The following is a 13,028-nucleotide window of genomic DNA, read 5'->3' on the forward strand; positions in this document are numbered from 1 at the left end:
GAGGGGAGGGGAGAGAGGAGGCAAGGATTGCTGGCTATGGATGGAGGAGGGAAGGGCAGAGAGGGACAAGGATGGACATGGGGGCCCAGGGAGAGGACAAATTGCTGGAAATGGAGAGGAGGGGAGAGAGGAGGATTGCTGGCTATGGATGGAGGAGGGAAGGGCAGAGAGGGACAAGAATGGACATGGATGGGAGGGCAGGACCCAGGGAGAGAGGAGAAATTGCTGGAAATGGATATAGAGTAAGAAATGAAGAAGAAAGGAGAAAAGTAAAGAAATAAATGGAAAGGAAGCCCTGGAAATGGAGTTAAGAGGACAGATAGCAGCAGAATCAGATATTGGACCAGCATGATTGAAAAAAGAAAGTCACCAGACAACAAAGGTAGAAAAAAATTATTTTATTTTCATTTTAGCGTTTGGAATATGTCCACTTTGAGAATTTACATCTGCTATCTTATTTTGCAATGTATAGCAATTTGTTTCTAAGAATATTGCTGACAATTCCTTTCAGTGTGGCAAGTGGTGAGCGATCATTTTCATGGGGGGAGGCGTGATCATTTTCACGGGGGGGGGGGCGCCAACTGATAGTCTGCAGGGGGGTGCCAGAGACCCTAGGCACGGCCCTGTTGCAGATCAGCAATGCGGCTGCGCAGGCTTCTGTTTCTGTGAGTCTGACGTCCTGCACGTACGTGCAGGACGTCAGACTCACAGAAACAGAAGCCTGCGCGGCCGCGTTGCTGATCTGCAAGGGAAAGCTTCTACATGGAATGTTGCTAGTGGAATAGCAACATTAACATTCCATCTAGAATCTCCAATAGTAGCAACATTCCATGTAGAATCTCAAATAGGGAAATTGGACTTGATATACCACTTTTCTGAAGTTTTTGCAACTACATTCAAAGCACTTTACATATATTCAGGTACTTATTTTGTACCAGGGGCAATGGAGGGTTAAGTGACTTGCCCAGAGTCACAAGGAGCTGCAGTGAGAATTGAACTCAGTTCCCCAGCATCAAAGTCCACTGCCCTAACCACTAGGCTACTAAAAGGGTCCCTAAGTGCAGCTAGTAAAGGGTCCTTAGATTAACTGAGGTGCTATTGTTCTTATTGTCTTCAGAGTCCCCATCCCCCCACTCCCAGAGGAATCACACTGATACTTGTGAGGTATGAATATGGCATGGGCAGGAGAAGATTGGGTCTTCACAAAGCCCCATGCAGGCATCACAGTGACACAGGTAAAGAGAAATACAGCACAAATAGATGAAGAGCAGATCTTCAGAGCCCAATCAGGCATCACATTGACTACATCATTGTTGTAACTTCCATAATTATCAAAAATGTTTAATTATCACTCTGTGATTCTGCACCACAGTTGTCACCCTCCAGTGTGTTCTGAACACCTTCTCAATGAGAATTCTTCCGACCCGCTATGTGCTCAGCTTTTCAGTGCACAGTAACAATGATAAAGGATTTGTGTCTTTTTCCCGCTTGATTCATTCCTCTGACCTTCTTCCAACATCAGCTGTACACTTCGGCTCAATAGATGCAGTAGGTTCTTCACAGCATTGGTAAAATCTCTTGAAAGACTTTTTTTCACATTTTGTGTTCCCTGTTCCATCCTATGAAGATAGTTCTGCAATGGTCAGTCTCCTTTTGTGCACTATAAAGTTGATCTGGTAAATTAACATCTTTGCCAAAAATATCACAAGGACCTGAAGAAGAGAAAAAAAAAAAGAAAAAAATCCAGAGAAGACTTAGAATGGAAGGAGTTCTGAGCTGGATTTAGAGACCAAGGAGGAACAATAGCTCAGTCTGGTAGAGTTTTATGAATGGGTGTGGGAATAAGAGTCTAAATTTGTGCTCTTTTCCCTCTTCCCCCCTCCCGATTCCCACCTCCATTTACTCTACATTCTCCTTCCTTTCCCCCATTCCCCCCCCCACCATTTACTCTTCATTCTCCTTCCTTCCTTTCCTTTTCCCCCTTTCCCCTCCCGATTTCCACCACCATTTACTCTACATTCCTTCCTTTCCTTTTTCCTTTTCCCTCTTCCCCCTCCCGATTCCCACCACAATTTACTCCATTTTCCTTCCTTCCTTTCCCCTCTTCCCCCCTCCTGATTCCCACCACCATTTACTCTACATTCTCCTTCCTTCCTGTCACGGTCTCAGGCTCTTAGACACTGGCACCATGAGAGCCCTTGGACCGCTGCTGACAAGCGGCAGCAGTAGGCAAGACCCTCAACCAGGACTGGGTAAACAAGCAAGGCAGGAGAAGCTGTAGACAGGCAAAGCTGGAACAACTGAACTGGAACCACAGGACTGGAACTACAGCAGTAGGCAAGCAGGGAATAAGCAGGACAGAGCAACCGGTCTTTACCTGGACTTGACCACCATTCCCCAGGGGTTGAGCCCCTAGGTGCAGGTGGCCGGCAGGACTTACTGGACCTAGCTTGCAGACAGACTAGACCAACAGGATTCTCACACAGGACACAGGATACTAAACAAGCTTGACTAACACAGGGTTCGGGACTTCTGAGGATTCAGGATTCTCAGACAGGGAATAGGATACAGAACAAGCTTGACAGAAACAGGGTTAGGGTTCAAAACAGAAGTGCCCACAGGCACACAGACAAGAACAAGGCATACAGGTAAGACACAAGACAAGGCAGAAGTGCTCCTAACAGCACCAAAAGGGTAAGGAGGAAAGCTCAAAAGGTTAAAGCAGGGAAGCTCAAACATGCAAGGCAGAAATGCTCCTAACAGCAAGGCAGAAGTGCTCCTAACAGCAAGACAGAAGTGCTCCTATCAGCACCAGAAGGGTAAAGCAGGGAAGCCAAAAGGGTAAAGCAGGGAAGCTTAAACAAGCAAGGCAGAAGTGCTCCTAACAGCACAGCAAGACAGAAGTGCTCCTATCAGCACCAGAAGGTAAAGCAGGGAAGCTCAAACAAGCAGACAGAAGTGGTCCTAACAGCACAGCAAGACAGAAGTGCTCCTATCAGCACCAAACACTAACCTGGACCTTTGGCGTTTGCAAAGGCAAAGCAGAAAGTTTCCAGGTGGCTAATAAGCCCATCAGCAGCTGAGGCTCAAGCTGCAGCAATCTCAAGGCAGCTAAGGGTGAGGCTAGCTGCCAAACTTCCAAGCAAGACTGGAGGGCTAAAATATCTGGACCGGACTGAAAAGAGAGTCTGGAAAGTCTATGGCAGCCACTGGTTCTGGCCACCAGAGGGCGAGAGGAGCACAAACCAAGAAAAAGTCACAATCGTGACATTTCCTTTCCTTTTCCCTCTTCCCCCCTCCCGATTCCCACCACCATTTACTCCATTTTCCTTCCTTCCTTCCTTTCCCCTCTTCCCCCCTCCTGATTCCCACCACCATTTACTCTACATTCTCCTTCCTTCCTTCCTTCCTTCCTTTCCTTGGTCTCCCGTACTCATTAACCTTCTAAAGCAGGGACAGTGTGTGACAGGGCGAGATGCTCAAAGTGAGGAACCTTAGAATGGGACCTCCCTGAGCTTAGCCTAGGACCTGCAGGTTGAGTTTAAGAGAAGGGATTTTAGCAGCTACAAAAATCTCAAGACACTAAGGGCCCTGTTTACTAAGGTGAGCTAGCATTTTTAGCAAGTGCTAAAAATTAGCATGCACTAGCCGTGTAGATGTCCATAGGAATATTATGGACATCTACACTATTAGTGTGCTCTAATGTTTAGTGCACACTAAAAATGCTAACGTGCCTGTAGCGCACCTTAGTAAACAGGACCCTAACTTGGAAAAAAATATGCTGAACTGGGTTTTTTTTTTCACATAATAGTAACAGTTATCAATAACTTTTGGCCCACCTTTCCAAATAACGCTCGATGCAACTTATGGCAGGATAAGTCTCTAACCCCAACAGCTTGTAATTATCTGAGGCAACGAAAGATGAGGTGATGTTTTTCAAGGTCACAAAGAGAATCAATGGGGAAAGTGGGATTTGAACTCTGGCATGACCTGATTTGCAGACTAATATTAACACCAAGGCTATGTCCATTCTCTGTAGAAGTTTTATCAGTTACCACAATGATCGCTGCTGTCAGATCTGGCTTACAATCACTGAATTGGGAGTGGGGGTTGTATTTATTTTGAGCCTGTTAACCTTCTCTTGCTGCTTTGGGCTTTCAGCTCAATCGGAACCTACCCCACCAAAGGCTAATTTACCAGAAATCTTAATTTACAGCTTTCCAGGATGTTTCCCTCCTCCTTCTATAACTCAGCTGTCATAGTAACAGTCCTTGGGGGAGAGCCACAGCCCTGCTTCATATGCACCCCAAATCCTACCGGTAGACTTTCCAGTGGCTGGTCCTCCCCTCCCTCCTAGCACAGGGGAGGAGAAACCACAGTCATAGCATTGGTAAACCACATTCAGCTAGTCCTAGCCATGGCCAGCCAGATACACTGCAACCACTTACCATTTCTGAAATGTTATATAGCAATGTTGTTTTTTGGTTTTTTTTTGCATCTTCATTAGACAGACTGGCTCTTACCACCTAGAGGTCACCTGCCTTTCCTGCGATGTGTTCGGACCAGGAATGCATTCCATTGTTCCCTGGTCATACAGGGCTCACTCACCTCCAGCAGGAAGAGCCCCATCGCTATTCCTGCCAGCAGCAGCAGGTTCGCCTTCCCCCAGGTGACAATCTTGTCTAAGCAGCCATGCACATGAATCTTGTCTTCCGCTTGCCAAGGCTTCAGGCTTTGAGTTTCATAGCCGCACATGGTATTGAAAATGGTCTGAAAGAAAAGCAGATCGATGTGAAACAGAAGAAACATCTCCGCAAGGGTATATGATATTATTTTTTTTATTACATTTGTATCCCGCGCTTTCCCACTCATGGCAGGCAATGGAGGGTTAAGTGACTTGCCCAGAGTCACAAAGAGCTGCCTGTGCTGGGAATCAAACTCAGTTCCTCAGTTCCAAAGTCCACCACCCTAACCACTAGGCCACTCGATATGTCATATCGCAGTTTTGAGGTGATTATAGCCTTGTTTTGTTCTGGCGCATACAGTGCAAAAAGCTTTTGTTACAGATACCGACGACGATAAACACATAAGTGGATGTAATTCTAGAACACAAAAGACTCCTGATGCAGACCTCATAGGCCGAAACACAGCTATGTCGAGTCTTGTTCACCATCCAATAAATAGTTACTTTCATCTGGAGTGTCATTTACTTTTTTAGTCATCTTCGCTGTCTTGTGACATAACACACACTGAGAGAAAAGCAGACATTGAGCTCCTAGTGGAAGCACATTCTGCATTAGTTCACCGAGGGGCCCTAAAATGCAATACCGGGGGGAGGGGGGGCGCTCAGATGTCCTGCAGTAAGTGCACTAACTGCATGCTAAAGAGTATGCTGGGGCTCATTTTCAAAGCACTTAGACACACAAAGTACCATAGGTTACATTATACTGTATTTAGCTGGCATTGAGGGGCATAATCAAATGGGGCCAGCCATCTTCAAGGCTGGCCCCGTAAAGCAGCGTCCCAATCGTATTATCGAAACAAGATGGCCGGCCATCTTTCATTTCGATAATACGGTTGGAGCCGGACAAATCTCAACATTTGGGCCGGCTTTAGAGATGGCCGGCATTGGTTTTCAGCAATAATGGAAACTAATGGCGGCCATCTCAAACCCGGCCAAATCCAAGCCATTTGGTCATGGGAGGAGCCAGCATTTGTAGTGCACTGGTCCCCCTCACATGCCAGGACACCAACCGGACACCCTAGGGGGCACTGCAGTGGACTTCAAAAATTGCTCCCAGGTGCATAGCTCCCTTACCTTAGGTGCTGAGTTCCCCCCCAAAAAACCCCAAACCCACTCCCCATAACTGTACACCACTACCATAGTCCTAAGGGGTGAAGGGTAGCACCTACATGTGCGTACAGTGGGTTTTGGGGGGGGGGGGTTGGAGGGCTCCCATTTACCACCACAAGACCACAAGTGTAACAGGTAGGGGGGGATGGGCCTGGGTCCACCTGCCTGAAGTGCACTGCACCCACTAAAAACTGCTCCAGGGACCTGCATACTACTGTCATGGAACTGGGTATGACATTTCAGGCTGGCATAGAGGCTGGCAAAAAAGTGTTCTTTAATTTTTTTGGGGGGGGGGGGTGGGAGGGGGATGGTGACCACTGGGGGAGTAAGGGGAGGTCATCCCCAATTCCCTCCGGTGGTCCTCTGGTCAGTTGGGGCACTTTTTGGAGGCTTGGTCCTAAAAATAAATGGACCAAGTGAAGCTGGCCAAGTGCTCGTCAGAGCTGGCCTTCTTTTTTCCATTATCGGCCGAAGCCGGCCATCTCGTAACCATGACCCTGTCCCACCTTCCATACCCTGCCGAAATGCCCCCTTTAACTTTGGCCAGCCCTGCGACGGAAAGCAGTTGAAGCCGGCCAAAATCGGCTTTCGATTATACCAATTTGGCCAGGTTTAGGAGATGGCCGGCCATCTCCTTATTTGTATCGGAAGATAGCCGGCCTTCTCCTTTGAAAATAAGCAGGATTGTGAGTATCATAGTCCTGTTATATGAAAGTTCTACTGTGCTGCCTATTAAGATATTTCATTTCATTTCTGGCTATTTTAAAACTGCTATGATGATACACCAAATAGCAGTATATTGACTTTTAAACAAACTGTAATGTATCATATTTCTGTTCTATGAATGTTCTACTATTGCTGTTTTAAAGGGCACATTACTGACTGAATCATATCATTGCTATTACTAGGATTTCATTTGCCTATTTCCATGTTTACCTCATTGTTCTAATTGTACATTACATTGATAGTTGGTTGCTTATGTTCTATGATACCTCCTGGGTGAATCTTTTTGTAATAACTACTGTTCTGAATGTAACTTGCTTTGAACTACAACAGAAAAAGGCATAAATAAATTTACTAAATCTAATTGAGCAATATTCCAAAAGCACATATGTTTAATAGCAGCTGTTAAATGTAGACGTTTCCTATCTGTGAAATTTCAACAGCACAGTCCCCAGGATTCTATATATTGAGCCTTAATTTTCATGCGGAAACCGAAGAGTATTCTATAACTGTGCACGTAACTTAATTAGTTAACTAGCTAATCAGAGCTGTCAAATGGATGTTAACAAGCAATTATCAGCACTAATTGGCATTAAGATTTATGCACACAATTTGCTAAGTGTATTCTGTAACGTGGTGCGCCTAAATTCTAAGTCGCATAGTTTAAAAGGGGGCGTGGCTATGGGTGGGGTATGGGCATTTCTAAAATCTATGCGCTTTATTATAGAATACACCCATTCTGCGCCTAATTTAGACATCGGGATTTACACCAAGTAAAATATGGCGTAAATGGCCACTAAATTTGGTCACGTGGAGAGGTGCTCAGCGTATTCTATATACCGTGCAAAAATTTAAGCCTATTCTATAAAATATAGGCGTGCTTTAGAGAATACGCCTAGGTGAATTTTGTTCTGCGTGGAATTTTCAGACGCCATATATAGAATCTAGCCCTATATGGACAGCGTCACTGAAAATTCTCATCGACCACCCAAGCACTATCCAGGGTGGAGCGAGGATATTCTGCCCAATGAAACAGATAACCAGTGACTTTCAGTCATTATGCTTACAGCAAACAGTTAATTTAGGCCAGCAAAAAGTCTGTTTGAAAGTAAATTGGGGTCATCTTTGACTCTTCTCTCTCCTTCTCTGCTCATATCCAGCAGACCGCCAAGACCTGTCGTTTCTTTCTTTACAACATCCATAAAATCCGCCCCTTTCTTTCCGAGCACTCTACCAAAACCCTCATCCACACCCTTGTCACCTCTCGTTTAGACTACTGCAATCTGCTTCTTGCTGGCCTCCCACTTAGTCACCTCTCCCCTCTCCAGTCGGTTCAAAACTCTGCTGCCCGTCTCATCTTCCGCCAGGGTCGCTTTACTCATACTACCCCTCTCCTCAAGACCCTTCACTGGCTCCCTATCCGTTTTTGCATCCTGTTCAAACTTCTTCTACTAACCTATAAATGTATTCACTCTGCTGCTCCCCAGTATCTCTCCACACTCGTCCTTCCCTACACCCCTTCCCGTGCACTCCGCTCCATGGATAAATCCTTCTTATCTGTTCCCTTCTCCACTACTGCCAACTCCAGACTTCGCGCCTTCTGTCTCGCTGCACCCTACGCCTGGAATAAACTTCCTGAGCCCCTATGTCTTGCCCCATCCTTGGCCACCTTTAAATCTAGACTGAAAGCCCTCCTCTTTAACATTGCTTTTGACTTGTAACCACTCGCCTCCACCTACCCTCCTCTCTTCCTTCCCGTTCACATTAATTGATTTGATTGGCTTACTTTATTTATTTTTTGTCTATTAGATTGTAAGCTCTTTGAGCAGGGACTGTCTTTCTTCTATGTTTGTGCAGCGCTGCGTATGCCTTGTAGCGCTATAGAAATGCTAAACAGTAGTAGTAGTAGTAGAAATTAGGTATCTATATGGACCTTGGCTGAATTTTGTCGCTATGGGGTGAATTCTAAATACAGCGCCAAAAAGATTGACGCAAAAAATGCTATACTAAAAGCCGTGCATAGGCACAGTTTATAGAATAGCACTTATACCCAGGAATCGTGCCTAACTTTAGGCACAGCCATTTGCATCAACTGAAACATGGTACAAATGTATGTTCCTAAATTAGGCACATTTCCCCCCTCATTCTATAACAACATGTGTAAATATTAGGAATGTCCCTGTTCTACCCATTTCCACACCCACTTTTTCAACTCATATGTAAAATTTAGGCGTGGAATGCCAATGAAATCTAATTAGTGCTAATAACTGCTTGTTAAAAATTGGCACTAATAAGCTCATTATTCAATTAAATTGTGCGCATAATTTTTATCAACTTCTATAGAAATAGGGGGTATATGTAGAGCTCAGCAGTTATTCTATACTCACACTGTTGACTATACTATGCTAGGGAATTCTGTATAGCTCGCCCAGTTAGGAGCTGGGGTAATCTGCGTTAAGTGTAAATTGTAGAAAAGCCATTACATGTGCCATCTTCTCTGCAATAGCTCAGTGCGCATTTCACATCTAACTTTGAGCGCCAGCATTTACCCTGCCAATGGCAGACCTGTAAATGGCACCATGCCCAACTAATGGCAGATGTGGAAATACACCACGCCCAACTAATGGCATGCATGGAAATACACCATGCCCAACTAATGGCAAGTATGGAAATGAACCACACCCAACTAAGGGCAGACATGGAAATGCTTCATGCCAAACTAATAGCAAGCAGTGAAATGCACCACACCTAATTAATAGCAGATGTGGAAATGCACCACACCCAACTAATGGTAGATGTGGAAATGCACCATGCCCAACTAATGGCAGATGTGGAAATGCACCACGCCCAACTAATGGCAAGCATGGAAATGAACCACACCCAACTAATGGTAGATGTGGAAATGCTCCAAGCCCAACTAATGGCAGATGTGGAAATGTACCACGCCCAACTAATGACAAGCATGGAAATACACCACGCCCAACTAATGGCAAGTATGGAAATGCTCCAAGCCCAACTAATGGCAGACATGGAAATGCACCACGCCCAACTAATGGCAAGCATGGAAATGAAACACACCTAATTAATAGCAGATGTGGAAATGCACCATGCCCAACTAATGGCAAGCATGGAAATGCACCACACTTAATTAATAGCAGATGTGGAAATGCACCACGCCCAACTAATGGCAAGCATGGAAATGAACCACGCCCAACTAAGGGCAGATGTGGAAATGCTCCAAGCCCAACTAATGGCAAGCATGGAAATGAACCACGCCCAACTAATGGTAGATGTGGAAATGCTCCAAGTCCAACTAATGGCAGATGTGGAAATGCACCACGCCCAACTAATGACAAGCATGGAAATACACCACGCCCAACTAATGGCAAGTATGGAAATGCTCCAAGCCCAACTAATGGCAGACATGGAAATGCACCACGCCCAACTAATGGTAGATGTGGAAATGCACCACGCCCAACTAATGGCAAGCATGGAAATGAACCACGCCCAACTAATGGTAGATGTGGAAATGCTCCAAGTCCAACTAATGGCAGATGTGGAAATGCACCACGCCCAACTAATGACAAGCATGGAAATACACCACGCCCAACTAATGGCAAGTATGGAAATGCTCCAAGCCCAACTAATGGCAGACATGGAAATGCACCACGCCCAACTAATGGCAAGCATGGAAATGAAACACACCTAATTAATAGCAGATGTGGAAATGCACCATGCCCAACTAATGGCAAGCATGGAAATGCACCACACTTAATTAATAGCAGATGTGGAAATGCACCACGCCCAGCTAATGGCAAGCATGGAAATGAACCACGCCCAACTAAGGGCAGATGTGGAAATGCTCCAAGCCCAACTAATGGCAAGCAAGGAAATGCACCACACCTAACTAATAGCAGATGTGGAAAAGGCAGCACACCAAACTAATGGCAGATGTGGAAATGCACCACGCCCAACTAATGGCAAGCATGGAAATGAACCACGCCCAATTAAGGCAGATGTGGAAATGCACCACACCTAAATGTTGGGCACACCCCGACCTGCCCATGTTCTTCACATGGTCACGTCCCTTTTGGAGCTGCGCATTATGAAAATTAGGCCCGCATGTTATAGAATAGGGCGTAGGGCAGATTTGCGTGTAGCGCCTAATGACTGCTAATTAAGTGCTTGTTAACATCAATTATCGATTGTTATCACTAATTAAGCCAATTACTTTTTATGCAGATCTATAAAAATGAGCTCCTAATTTTGGACGACGTATACAGAATCTTCCCCATGGACACTAGCGATTGCATTCTGACTCTGGGCAAAGGTTGCCAAAACTCTTGCTATCTCATTCAGCTGAGACAGTGAGGCACTGTAGCTATTGAATGTTTACCTGTTTCTTCTCCTGAATGCAGCAGGAGTAAGGCACAGCACAGCGCTCCAGGCTGGGGTTCGAATCTCGGCATTCAAAGTATATGTTCTGGGACCAGTCAGTGTAGGATCTCACTCCACAACATTCAAACTGGAAGAAAAAAAAATGAGTGTTCACAGAATCCTGCAGAGCAGTGGTTAGGGAGCAGCTATCACAGCTGAGTCAGGCTCAGGTGCTGGCACACTGCAGATACACTTCCAGGCCCCAGGGTGATGAGATAACTACCTACTGCCAACTTCATTTTAAGCAGTTACGATTTGGTGTTAGAAAAGAGTAATTTCATGACTTTTTCTGAGTGGGATCAGGTCCTTTTGTCCATTTGATCCTATGTTTTAATATTGTTCTGAAATTTTCTTACTGTGCCAACAGTGTACACAGCACAAGGCTATTCTTAGATCCATTTCAAGTAATTTCGACTAGTTTTTAAAAGGCTTTAAATTATTTAGAGCTCACTGAGGCATGCCATTACCTCCTGCTGCTCCTTCTCCCCAACAGAAGGTGCGAGGGGGTAAAGTCAGGTCTGGTGAAAAGATAGGATTAAATTTCTCTGTAGCCCAGTCTGGGGTAAATATAGTGGAGGCGCTTGAATATGGCAGCTGCACCAGTTTGGCCAGGCGAACCAAATCAGGCAGTCACTGTATTCCCAGGCACACAGTAAACTAGCTTTGAAAAACAAATTTTCAACTTGTTTTATATCAGGCACAGCTCAGACAGGTTTTGCAAAGTGTGGGGGATCATTTGCCAGGATGCTGTGTGCAAAAGTTGTGGAACTGCAGTTGTCAAAAGCCCTTCCCTTCTCCGCCCTTCTCCAGAACTGGCTGCAAGTCAAGTCTTGTTTTGGGCCATGGTTTTAGCCTCCAGTTTATTGCATACACATTAAAGCCTCTAGGTGGCACTACAACATCACCCAAAGTTTTATCACAAACAGGTATCCTCCTATTTTACAGATGATTCAAGCTATGGTTCTCAACCATATTTTTAGCTGGTTTGGCTTTCGGTTAAACATAATGAATCTGCATGACACAAATTTGCCTGTATTGGGTGGAGAAGGGAGGTATTTGGGGTGGTAGAGTTGCTTTTGTGAGGTGACAGCCTATGAATATAAGACATGCTGTTCTTCGATCTATGGTTTGCTGAGCTCTGCATCCTCTGTCACAGTGGCCAGTTCAGTTCACTTGGGAGTGCAGTCAATGTCTGAATGAACAGGTGTCATATTTAGCTTTAGGAAATTCATGAAGACTCTCATTCTGCAGCAGCTGAGCCGTGTCAGGGTTTACTTTGCTTTTACCTAGGTACAGGTTCCGGCTCCTAACCTTTGGATCCGTTGCCTCAGCCTCCTGATTTACTTGCAGCTTATGCTGTTACACAGGTGTGGATAGCTAAGCTGATAATATAAGTTGGAATGGCTCCGATTGCATCCCCTATATAATTATAGTACAATTTCTGCTCAATACAAAATCAGTGTTCTTGAGGTTGATCTGATTTATATGCCCCAAACCAGAGTTCCAAACACACTTCCCTAGATGTGATACCCATTACAGGTCATTAATCAATATCAGTATGTATGTTTTAGTTGTGGGTTGTACAACATAAGTAATGCCACACTGGGAAAAGACCAAGGGTCCATTGAGCCCAGCATCCTGTCCACGACAGTGGCCAATCCAGCCCAAGGGCACCTGGCAAGCTTCCCAAACGTACAAGCATTCTATACATGTTATTCCTGGAACTGTGGATTTTTTCCAAGTCCATTTAGTAGTGGTTTATGGACTTGTCCTTTAGGAAACCGTCTAACCCCTTTTAAACTCTGTCAGGCTAACCACCTTCACCACGTTCTCCGGCAACGAATTCCAGAGTTTAATTATGCGTTGGGTGAAGAAACATTTTCTCCGATTTGTTTTAAATTTACTACACTGTAGTTTCATCGCATGCCCCCTAGTCCTAGTATTTTTGGAAAGCATGAACAGACGCTTCACATCCACCTGTTCCACTCCACTCATTATTTTATATACCTCTATC

General features: G+C 45.1%; 1 protein-coding gene across 1 annotated transcript in view; it reads right to left on the bottom strand.

The window, feature by feature from the left end:
* Nucleotides 1-987: 987 nt before the first annotated feature.
* The window catches only part of LOC115480049 (tetraspanin-33-like), a 40,156-nt gene continuing 28,115 nt past the window's right edge, over nt 988-13,028 (bottom strand). Inside the window, exons 6-8 of the mRNA XM_030218457.1 lie at nt 10,974-11,102; nt 4,609-4,770; nt 988-1,712 (exon numbers count right to left, since the gene is read on the bottom strand). Of these exons, the coding sequence (XP_030074317.1) occupies nt 1,620-1,712; nt 4,609-4,770; nt 10,974-11,102 (384 nt within the window). The 3' untranslated portion in view covers nt 988-1,619. The remainder of the gene's footprint in view (nt 1,713-4,608; nt 4,771-10,973; nt 11,103-13,028) is intronic.

Source organism: Microcaecilia unicolor, chromosome 11 (assembly GCF_901765095.1).
Source record: "Microcaecilia unicolor chromosome 11, aMicUni1.1, whole genome shotgun sequence".
Lineage (NCBI taxonomy): Eukaryota > Metazoa > Chordata > Amphibia > Gymnophiona > Siphonopidae > Microcaecilia > Microcaecilia unicolor.